Source organism: Cervus canadensis, chromosome 10 (genome assembly GCF_019320065.1).
Source record: "Cervus canadensis isolate Bull #8, Minnesota chromosome 10, ASM1932006v1, whole genome shotgun sequence".
NCBI lineage: Eukaryota > Metazoa > Chordata > Mammalia > Artiodactyla > Cervidae > Cervus > Cervus canadensis.
Genome location: NC_057395.1, coordinates 70,758,395 through 70,770,599, shown reverse-complemented (window position 1 = coordinate 70,770,599; position 12,205 = coordinate 70,758,395). Strand labels below are relative to the sequence as shown.

Sequence of the window (12,205 nt, the reverse complement as noted above, 5' to 3'; positions counted from 1 at the left end):
CCAGTATATGGATGATATCCCCACTTGACCACTTGAGTGGGCCTTCTGGGCTCTGTACCTGGTTCAACTTCTTGAACTCCACCACTTGGAAGAAGATGTGCTCAAGGATATGTTTGGCATCTTGCCGGTCCTTTGGGAGCTTATTGGTGACTCCGAGGATGTCGCCACACTTCCTGACATAGAATTCCAGGTCTTCTTCAGTACCTGAGCACAGTTGGGGTGGTTAGATTCATCCTTGATTCTGCCCTGCCCCAAGTACAGACTTACTGTGGTCTGGATATCCCGGTAGGGTTCCTACATCTCTCAAGGTCACACCTCTCCCTTGGGTAATGTGACCAAAGGACTCAAACAGTGATAGACTGTAGAGATCTCTAATGTGCTGTTTTTGTAAATTAGTAGGCCAGAAGTGTGACACTCCTAGATAGAATAAAGCTGCACTGGTTCTGGCTCACTATGCCCAGATCCAGCATTCCTACATTACAAAGAGGAGGAGCACCCAGCAGGAAATGAAATTACCATTCTCTGAATGCCACAGGGACCATTATGAGAAGGACATATGGATATTTTAAAGAGCATTTATTATAGCAATGTTATAGAAAAGGAATGAAAGAAAAAATCACCCATAGTTCTCTGAAACAATTTCCGGCTCTATATCAAGAATGGATAGTCATTACTGCCCTTCTTACACTAGACTGTAACTTCTTTCTTTTTACCCTCTGACTTGCATTTTTAAAGTTATGGTAGAAATGATATCTCATTCTAATCCCCACCAATACTGTCTAGGATAAATACTGCTATGTATGCCTGCATATCTACATGTGTAAAAAAAAATCCCTACATGTGTAGGGATCAGACTACAATGGTTCTGTAGGTTGTCTTTATCATTTAATGGTGTAACATGGACATTCCATGTCAAAGCCTATGCTCATCTTTCAACAGTTTGTTTCATATATTTTTTTTTTAAACCAGTCTTCCTACTGATAGGCTGTTAGACTGTTGTCAATTTTTTGAATGATACAATTAATAGCTCTATAGGTGTACCTTTTTGTTTTGCATTTCTACAAGAAATTCTGGAAGATAAGACTGCTAGAATCAGAAATGCTGGGGCAAAGCATCTAATCCTTCACAGGTCTATTATTCCTACAGGGTAATTACTGGGTCTTACTAATATCTGATTGCGCAGCACCTACCACAATATCTGGAACGGAACAGAAATGCAGTGTCTGACACTGAACTGTGTTCACTTTTGCATACTCCTCTCTCGTCTCTGAGCATATACAGATGTTTGCATAGTTGAGATCCAACCACAGGTACAATTTTCTATTTTGCTTTCTTCATTTAGGAATCTCCAGTTCACTCAGTGTCCCCACCCCGGGCTTTGTAAAGCTCTTTTATAACGACTACGTTTTATCCCACTGACTGAATACGACACAGTTTACTGCCATTCCCCTGTGACTGAACACTAAGGCTATTCCCAACTGTATTTTATTTTTTAAATAAATAAAGTAGTCGTCTCATCCGTATACCTTCACTTGTCTCCCTGGGGTAGATTCCCAGGAGTGGGGTCACTGCCTCAGAATGGACGGTCACTTTTATGTCTCTGAGCACACGTGTGCAGGCCCACGTGATGTGCTGGGGGCAGAGCGCGTTAGGAGTAGCCCTGGGCTGAGAGTCGGAGCGCCACTCACGGAGCAGCTGTGAAGCCCGGGACCTTTGCTCACCCGTGGGTCAGGGTGGGCACACTGGACTCTCTAGGGTCCCTTCCAGTCTGAAGTCTCTGTAATTCTTTTGGACCTAACTGAATCTTCTTATTCAAGTGCTCCTATGACCTCTGGCCTAGATTTGCTATGTGGCAGCCAAGGTCAGGATTCATCCTGGGGTCACTCAACAGGTCAGAGATAAAGACTCACAGGAATTAAAGCTGAGATTCTGGCCTCCGCTTGGCACTGCCCTCTAACTCACTGAGCTAACTGGCTCTTACAGTCAACATCATTTACATGAAATAAGAAAAACTGTCATTTTATATACTCCCATTCCTATTTTCTTCTCCGTAAACAAACTAAACTTTCTCCCATGGCAAATCTCAGAAATTCACAATTTACTAAAGCTCACAAAAGAAAACAAAAATTTGACCAAACTCACACTTATTGGTAATCTGAGCAAGCCGGGCCTTCTCAGAGGAGAACGTCTCATCTAAGTCAAATAGCTCCAGCGGAGGAGGTGGTAATTCCCTGAAAGTAGGAGGGAAAACCTAAAAGGCAATGAGGTCTTTTATGAAAGAGCATATCCAGAGCCGTAACTGACAGGAATGAGACAGAAGGAAAACAAGAGGATGGAACGCCCAGCGCCCGTCACCCCTCCGCCCTAACCCATGAGGCCACAGCAAGCAAGATGGCGGCACACTGGAGGCAACCCAGCAGAACCAGCTCCAACCATACCACCGAGCCGACCAAACGGGCGTCCCAGCGCCCAGTAACTTGTTCAAGGACACAAAGCTTGGGGCTTCTCAGGCTTTTATTTGTGTTGAGTTTTTGATTGTTTCTCATCTAATCATGACAGAAATTAGGGCAACGGATGTAGATTAATATAGAAAGTGCTGAACTTAAGAGCCAGAGTTCACAGGCATGAACCAGCAGTGTGCTGCTAAATGCTGAGCTATCACTTAAAACAGGCCTGATCTGTAGCATTTGTCATTTTCTGTTCTATAAACACCTCCACCATGGCCAATTTTCAAGCTACCAAGCTGTAGCCAGTTAACTGCCTTGTAACATTCCAGAATATAGGAGGATAAAACAAATTTTTTAAATACTCATTTATTTATTTAGCTGCACTGGGTGTTAGTTGTTGGATCTTTATTTGCAGCATGTGGGATCTAGTTCCCTGACCAGGGATCAAACCTGGGCCCCCTGCATTGGGAGCATGGAGTCTTAACCACTAGACCACCAGGAAAAAGTTCAGCATAAGACAGTTCCAAAGGCAAGTGGAGCTTATGTTGAACTGGAATGTTGAAAAATAACCTGTAGACACATGGTTGGCCCCTGGGCTATGAGAACTGTGCTATGAATCTCAGTGCCTGCTGCCTGGAAAGCTCAAAGCTTTCTAGCACAAAGCTCTTCCTCCTTTTCACCCAGGAATTCTCATATATGCCCTCAACCCAACAGGATGGGAAATGTTTAGCAGCCAAAGAGGTCCACGCCCTTGATTCCTCAGTTGAGAACCACATCAAATGGAAGTACCTGTAGAATACTAACAGGCTTGGTCTCTGCATATTTAGAGCCAGACACACGTGACCCCACGAGGAGGCCTGTTCCACGTGAGGCCAGCTGGCAAGGGAAGGGCAGACCGAGGTTCTGCAGCCAGATGCTCCACGCACACCTACTCACTGCTGGCTGAAGGGCTGGCAGCGGCGTCTCAAACTGAGGCTGGATGAGCTGGAGAGGTTCGTGTTTCACGTTGAGCTGTTCATAAGCCCTGTGTAGAGAAGATAAAAATGTGGGAATCAAGATGAGACACCAAGGCAAAGCACATCTAATTGATCACATCGTGCTCTTCTCCACTGAATCAGGCAGTGTAGCATCTTGGCAAAAAAAATTAAAATCACACAAAATGCGCTGTTACATGCAATGGAATGAGCCTTTCAGACATCTCTATTGTAGTAGACAGTGTGACTTTATCAAGAATTGAAAGGGAAAGTTCTGTCAAGTTTCCTATCAGGCTTCTGAATAGGCTTCTAATTTTTACCCACCGGACACTGAATTCTGCAACTCATTGTGTTTCCTTATTTGTTTTCACCATTAAGAGACAGGAGTCAAACCTGAAGTCTGAATAGAGCCGCAGGATATGCACTTCTGTGTGTCCATTCACTCCATAAACATTTACTGAACACCTACTGTGTGCCAGTCAGTTTTATCCACCAGGAGTCCAGCAGCAGGGGACAAAAAAAAAGAGACCAAGGCAGGCCCTCAGGGGACTGACATTCTAGCGGAAGAGAGACACCCAATAAACAAAAGCTATAATGCCAGGGATTAATAAGCATTAGGAAGAAAAGCAGATCAGGAGAGAGGGACAGAGAGAGGGGAGGGGTGGGAGTGCAGCTGGTCCGAGCTGCCCGTAGTGAAGGCAGGGCCGGGGCGTGCAGCCACCCTCAGAGGTGTCCTGGGCAGAGGTCAGTAAGGAGAAGGGGGAAAGGGGGCGAGACATTTTCAGAGAACAGCAGGGCAGCCAGTGAGGCTGCAGTGCAAGGAGAGCAGGAGGAAGGGGTTTATGGAGTCACGTGCTGACCTTCCTCCAAGATCATTTTTTTTTTACTGCACTTCCCCTTTCCCTCCCTTCTCTCGAACATTCAGTTGACGACCTTTTGCATCGTGTACAGGCTGCCAACTGGCTGACCTCCTCTGGAAATGAGGCAAATTAAAATATACTCACCCAACTGAAACTGTATGCTCATGTGTAGCCTTTCAAAATTCATCTAAATAAGCAAACGCCAACAAGTGTGGACAAAGTTCATGCCTGTTTCTCTGCACGGGTGCTTGCAGAAAGGACACCGATCTGTGACTGCAGAAAGGAGCTTAGCTGAGCTTACTGCTGTCACCTCCTCTACTAGTCCCGGGTGTTCGGGGAGCCTCTTTCCTAGCAGTGAGCAGAAGAGCCCCATGGAGAGAAGAGAAATAAGGATTCTCGAGCATCTACTGCATACCATGCACTGTGCCTGACCCTGGGTGAGGCACTGATTTCATTGAATCCTCAAAAACAATTCTGGGCAGTGGGTGTAATCTCTTACAGGAAGAGGAAACAGGTACAGAGAATAAGTAGCTTCCCAAGGTCACAAGATTAAGAAGCCTCGGAGGCAAGATTAGAACTCAGATCTGGCCAATCCCTGCTAATCAGAAGCCCCATGACTCCGTCTACCCAGAAGGCAAAATGAAAGGCAGTTCTAAGATAAAAGTCCTACTATCCACACAAAGAACCCTGCTGCTACCAGTCCTCGCCTTGGTCATCCTAGCCATGACATTCTGTTTTCCGTCCCGAGACAGAGCTGACTACTAAAGCCCTGTATCACTAATAAAACAAGTTCTACTAAGTCTTCCCTTTCTCCACTAAGCTCACCACCTGCCCAAATCTTCCTCCTACAAGGAGCCAACATGTACCGGATGGGGGTGTGTGGTTGGTGGAGAAGCTCATCTTAAAACCAAGCAAAACCTAATTCAGGAAGATGATCAGGGACTGCCCTGGTGGTCCAGTGTCTGAGACTTCAAACTCCCAATGCAGGGGGCCCAGGTTCCATCCTGGTGACTGAACTAGATCCCACAGGCTGCAACTAAAGATCTTGTGTGCCACAACTAAGACTTGGTACCACCAAATACATTTTTAAAAAAAGAAAGATGATCAATATGGGAAAAGGGAAAGAATAAATGCCATCACTACTCACAAATCTGTGAAATGGGGCTGCTCCATATTCTAGAATACTCTGGCCTGACCTTTGGCATTGCATTTTCACCGCCCTCGTCTCACTCCCCACTCCACCATGAACAGTGAGGGCAGGCAGGCCACACCGTCTCTCATCTCACACCCCACAGGCATCAGTAAAGACCAGAAGGACATCAACAGATGAATGGATAAAGAAGCTGTGGTACATATATACAATGGAATATAACTCAGCCACAAAAAGGAACATATTTGAATCCGTTCTAATGAGGTGGACGAAACTAGAGCCTATTATACAGAGTGAAGTAAGTCAGAAACAGAAGTATCGTATACTGTCGCATATATACGGAATCTAAAAGGATGGCACTGATGAATTTATTTTCAGGGCAGCAATGGAGAAACAGACAGAGTACAGACCTATGGACATGGTGGGAGGAGAGGAGGGAGAAGGGGAGATGTAAGAGTAACATAGATATTTACATGACCATATGTAAAACAGATAGCCAATGGGAGTTTGCTCTATGACTCAGGGAACTCAAAAGGGGCTCTGTGACAGTCTAAGCGTAGGAGGGGGAGGGAGATGGGAGGGAGAGGACGTGGTGTACCCATGTCTGATTCTTACTGATGTATGACAGAAAACCACAAAATTCTGTAAAGCAATCATCCTTCAATTAAAAAAAAAAAAGGGATAATCTAAAAAAACAAGACCAGAAGGACAAATGAAGTCACCTCAGAGTAATACTTACAGTTGACATAAATATTTAACAACTAATGGAACTGTTACTCAAAAAGAGAAGCTGCATTCAAAAGTTGTTACGTGTGAATGAAAATACCTACGAACTCCACAGAGAAACCAGAAACCAGGAATGCCTGCCCTCTGCTGCGGTGTGAAAGATAAACACGATGAAAAGAGCTGTCCAGGCCTCGGAAACACCCACCCCCCGACCCTGCAGACACTAAAACTGCAGACAGTTCCAGTGAACCCCTCATCCAACGCTGAGGAGTGGCTGTGATGGCCCAGCCCTCCCCGCATCAGGACAAAAGCAGCTCAAAATGGCAGAAGCCGGATGGACTGGAAGCAGCCACTGAAGCAGGGTGACGAACTTTTCTTCTAAGAGAAGCCCTGACTGAGAAGGCAAACACTGGGGCACAAAACCAAGCAAGCAGAGAGCCAGATGTGCAGCCAGAATTTATGACCTGGCTGTCAGCTGCAGGCGGCGAGGGGTGCAGAGATGCCCGGGCAGCTCTGGGAACGTTGGTGCGGGGTTCTGTTGTTGCTGTTTTGGTTTTGGTTTTGGTCACACCGCATGGCCTGTGAGATTTTAGTTCCCTGACCAGGGACTGAACCTGTGCCCTCTGCAGTGGAAGTGCAGTCTTAACCACTGGATGACTGTTTTGCTTTTTGAGAAACAATCTAGTCTCCTGACAAATCCCCAGATAATTTCTTCCCAGGTTCAGCATTAAGATTGGCTGGATTCAAATTCAGGCCCCACTGAAAACTAGCCTCTTAGCTTCCCTGTGCCTCAGTGTCTCACACGTACAACAAGGAGAATGAACCACATTCTGATGTTACATGATAAAGCAACGTACATAGCAAACTTAACATGGTACTTGTTAAAAGTCAAGGCTAAATGCAGTTCAAACAGCAACTAGGGATAACCTTCCTTGCCTGGACACACCCTGCCTTTGCTCCTAGTGACCTTCCTGCAGAAGGCTCTCTTCCAGCACCCCCAGCCCTCTCCTGAAATCCTCTCACCCCGTAAAGTGCAGCATCCAGTAGAGGGCCAGGCAGACCCAGGTCACCAAGAAGTGTTTTTGGAAGTCATCAATGGCTGGCTCAAAGGGCCCCTCTTCTTAAAGCCTTCCTGGCAACCCCAGTCAGAATGGACTTCTCTTGCCTCATTATGCCACGGCCTCTAGTTTTACATTTCATACTTTGCCTTAGATTGATAACCTTTCATCACAGCTTCTGTCCGTCCCCTCCATAAAACCCTACACTTTAGGTACAATGCTCAGCACAGTCGGTGCTCTAGGAGTACTTGGTGACCTTGCGCATAAATACAGGGGACAGGACATTAAACAGTCATCTGTAGCTGTGCGTTCAGCCTTTGGTTTATTATTAGAGATGTGTTAATAGATCCTGTGCCCAGCCCAAGATGCTCAAAAATGTTAGTCCCTGCCTCTGTCCTTAGGGATGCAACAGAGCAGGCAAAAAACCACAACAGAGCAGGCAATGACACTGAAGGTCACTTGGGCCTGGCTTGAAATTCCTGCTCCCAACATGGAAAGAATCCTTCCCCAAGAAACCTCAGACTCCTTGACCAAAAATAAGGCAGGTAACTCAGAGGACCACTGAAAGCATTAAATGAAGGCACAACACGGCGTGCTTACAGGGTGACTAACCATCTTGATTTACTGAGTGGGTCCCTGGGGCGTGGGGCTCTCTGTGCTAAGACCAGGAAAGTCTCGGGCAAACCAGGCCAAGCTGGTTCCTCTAAATGTCTGATACAAAGCCTGGAACACAGCAGAGGCTGATAACTGCGGGCAGTTTCCTCTGCATCAAGTCCCGCCCCAATCCCCCGGCTGTCCTGGTCAACCTCATCACAGATCTGAGAACAGGTTTTGTCCATCACACTTATTGTGACCCTATCTCCTGTCCCCAGGCCCATGTCTACAGACTGAACACTCAGATTGGAGTGCAGAGCAGTGGAGAGCCGCGGTACTGACTTGATGACCTTCGGGAGGGAGGTGGTATCCAGCTGGTAAAGGGACAGGTCGAAGAGGCTGGTGAAGTCCCGCGGGTTCTCATCGCCCTCCTGGAGACACACTCGCAGCCGCTCGGACAGGGCAGCTGTGTCGGGCAGCATCATGTAGTCGGAAATCTGAAAGTGACAAGACGGTTCCTTTCAGCAGAGCAGGGGCTAGGATTTACTGTCTGGTCTCCAATGCCTCAGGTCTGAATCTGCAATATTTCTCTTCTCTTGCTAAGACATCTCACTGATTATGCTCACTGACAACCAAACCTTAAATATGCCAATTTCTGTGGAAAGAAGGACCAAGGTCACCTGAGTAAACCCCAGCGCTGGCGAAATCCATGATGCAGGCTGGTGTGCACACAGCTGGAGAAATGCATAACCCCTGCTGATGGCCCTCCTTCTCCTTTTTGTGATCTTGAAGGCTCAGCCATCAACTCAATTCTCAAGTTCATTCCCTATTCCCATTCTCCTAGGCAGTTCTGTCTGCCACTTCAACCAACTAAAATGATTTTCCCTTTCTTAATTTTAGTTGGTGACCTTATTTTCTAGTTCAGTGAGAAAACAGAAGCAACCATAAAAGAAAATCCACAAGCTCCCATTTCAAAGTCTATCCTCTCTCCAGCCACCAGCATCCAGGCTGTATACTCTGCTTTCTCTCCTGTCCTATATATGAACCACGTGTGACCCCGGCACAGACAACCCCTTCCTGGACACTAGACCCTAATTCTTCTTGCCTAGCCGAGGACATGCCTGCAGCCCTGCTGAGAACCTTGAATGATGACACCTTGGTTACAGTAAAAGACTAGGAAATCCTATGTCCATCAATAGGTATACCACAGTCAGTACACCGCAGTACAAACAATGGACAATACAGCTTCCAAAAAACAATCAAAAGAAAGCTTTTTATGAACAATATGGAAAAATCTCCCAGACATAATATTTAAAAAGTGAGGTGCTAGGCAGTATATATACATACCATACATATAGCACCATCTGGGTAAAACAAGGGGGAAGGAGAGTATACACACACACACACACACACACACACACACACGTTTGCTTATCTCTGTATAAACTATCTCTGGAATAACATATGAGAAACTGCTAAGATTGGTGTCACTGGGGAGAAGAACCAGGTGGCTGGGCAAAGGCAGAAGGGAGAGCCTTCAGTGTGCCTGCTCTTGAATTCCAAACGATGGGAAGACATTACCTAGCCAGGCAATAAATTTAAGTTTAAATGAATGCATGCTGGCAGTCCAAAGTCTGCGTGTTCCTAATTTCCCTTTGAACTGCGTTTATCCTGGACTTCTAATAAGGCTAACTTGCTAACAGTTTTAAAAACTGATCTCTAAACTCACTCACAACAAATGGCTACACATTCTCCACCACCAGTGCTTGGGGAGATGCGGCTGAGCTTGATGACAGTGAGACCCTGGGTCAAACCGGCGCACTTTTTTCTACACCCCACGCATCATAAACTTCCCCAATCCTTAAACTTTTTAGACCAGAAACAAAGGGGAAGCATCAGTAACGCCCTTCCTAGCATGACCTGCTGATGCAGAGGCTTCAACCCCCTAACAGGGAAGAGATGACGGTGAGAGCACACGGCCCAGGGATGGGTGCAGGCCGAGACACCCCAAAGGTCGCTTCAGTCGTGTCCGACTCTGCAACCCCATGGACTGTAGCCCGCCAGGCTCCTCTGTCCATGGAATTCTCCAGGCAAGAACACTGGATTGGATTGCCATTCCCTTCTGCACGATATCTTCCTGACCCAGGAACAATGGCTCAGCCAGGGATTAATCTAAGTGGGAACCGTGAAGAATTTACTTCCGTTTCCTCAGTTAGAAAACAGGAATGACAGAAACTGAGCAAGAGCAAGGTGGCCACACGGAGCCGGAGCAGACGCAGCACCTCTTAGCATTACTTCCCCTGACACACAACACTCCAACTAGGGTGGTGGCTGCCCAACACGCCACCCACTCAGAGCTGGGTCCTCTGAAACCTCAAAAGCCAATTCCTGGTTGTACCCCAATTCTTTGCTTTTGGGGCTTACATTACTTTTCAGGAGGAGTTGAAGCACAACAGCCCCACACTTCATGTTTCCATGTGACGGAATGTTTTAGACACGAGGCTCTCATGTTTCCGAACCTGAGTCAGCCCGAGGTTTCCCAGCCAAGTCAGTCCTCAGCCGAGGGCACAGGCCGTCTGTGGGCAGCCATTTCTGATGGTCTCTGGCCGCCTTGTGCTACCCATAGCCAAAAAATAATTTTCCTGACATGTCAGCAGTTAAGAAACACAGAGGTAAATGAAGAAGGAGTAGACTTTTGAGTCAGGAGTCCTGGGTTTAGTTCCCAGCTCTGTAACTGTTGGTACTTTGGGCATATTGTAGTCTTGCAGAATTTCAGTTTCATTGATAAAAAGAGAATAAAACCATCTACTTCTCAGAGCTGTAGTGAGGTTTAAATAGAATGATTTATGTGGAAGTATGTGATATACAGGGCCTGGTATTAATATATAACAAATACAACAGGTTTTTTAAAAAAGTCTTGATAGATGTGTAGCCCTTTTATACACTTTAGTTTAACAAGTAAATTTATGTTGATACACTTAAGCCTCATAATTACCCTATGAGACAGGTACTAGTAGCCCCAAAACTAATGAGAAAATGAATATGAAAAAAGGTCAGAAATAACCTGCTTAAGGTTTCAAGGCTCATGGTGGAGCGAGACCAAGAATGTAGTTACTGGTTCCCAGTCCAGTGCTGGTCTTTTATTTTTTTTAAAAAATATTTATTTACTTGGCTCTACTGGGTCTTAGTTGCTGCATGAGGAAACTTCAATTGTGCCAAGTGGGCTCTAGTTCCCTGACCATGGACTGAACCCAGGTCCCCTGCAATGGGAGCACAGTCTTCACCACCAGACCACCAGGGAAGTCCCTCCAGTGCTGGTCTTACCACTCTCCCATGTCTGATGAAGTATTATCACAATGCCTTTAGGATTGTTCTTCCTACAGGCAACCAAATTGGAGTTCAAAACTTAAATTCTGATGGTCTTTCTTTATGAAAAAGTACTTTTATATACTTCATAGTTTTGAAGATGTATTTCTCTACAGATACTGATTCTGAATATTTCAGCCAGAGAGCACACATTAAGTTCCAGTTATAACATATACAGAGAGAGGCTCCCACCCTGCTGAATTCTATGACTAACAATATAATTTACTGATTTTTTTTTTACAGCATAGGCTTCATCTTGCCAAAAAGCATCATTGCTTGGTATCTTACAGATAAGGTAAGAGACAGCTACGTTTTTGGAACTGTTAGAAGTGGTGCTGAGAAGCTGGACCCATTTTTTATTTCAAAGTTTTTAACTAATTCACAACCTCCTACCTACCTCTGGGTCCTCAGCATCAATCTGGTTTAGGCGGATGTCTTCTGTCGTGAGCCACCGGAAAACAACATCCTAAATTAAAAAAAAAAAAACACAGAATTACACACTGGGTATTTGAGAAAGCTGTAGGCAGGACTAGATAATTTAATCAAGAAAAATGATGACAGGAAAGAGACTATACAGCAGTGATTTGAAAAAGGGCAGTCACCCCTGTCTTGGTGAAATCATATAAAAAAAGTCTTCTCTAGTGCCATTCTTATTCTTAGAAATTTACCATTTATCTTAGGGGACTCAAGCCTTTAACCACAAGCCCAAGTTTATTAAAATGTGTTCACAATTCTGAAACAATCCCTGTATAATGGGCTGATGACAGTCTGGACTTAAAATGTAGAATACAGCAAGATGCCCCCAGAATGTGACTAAAGACAATGGAACTTCACGTGGATTCTATAGAAACAAGATCTTCAATCAATCTCAATACAACAACAATCCTTAAGGCTAAAGGAACATCTTTCACTAATGAGAGAGCTCAGAGGGACCTTCTCCCTCTGGTGAGTGAGTCACCAGCATCACGCCAAAGTCCAGCTCCGGCCAGCACCCTGCCGTCCTTCCCAGGACATGCTCCCTCCACACCTG

General features: G+C 45.6%; 1 protein-coding gene across 1 annotated transcript in view; it reads right to left on the bottom strand.

The window, feature by feature from the left end:
* IFT52 (intraflagellar transport 52) overlaps window positions 1-12,205 on the bottom strand; it is a 29,401-nt gene that overhangs the window by 3,687 nt on the left and 13,509 nt on the right. The window contains 5 exon segments of the mRNA XM_043479582.1: window positions 59-204; window positions 2,143-2,251; window positions 3,384-3,471; window positions 8,152-8,306; window positions 11,573-11,641. Coding sequence (XP_043335517.1) covers window positions 59-204; window positions 2,143-2,251; window positions 3,384-3,471; window positions 8,152-8,306; window positions 11,573-11,641 — 567 coding nt within the window.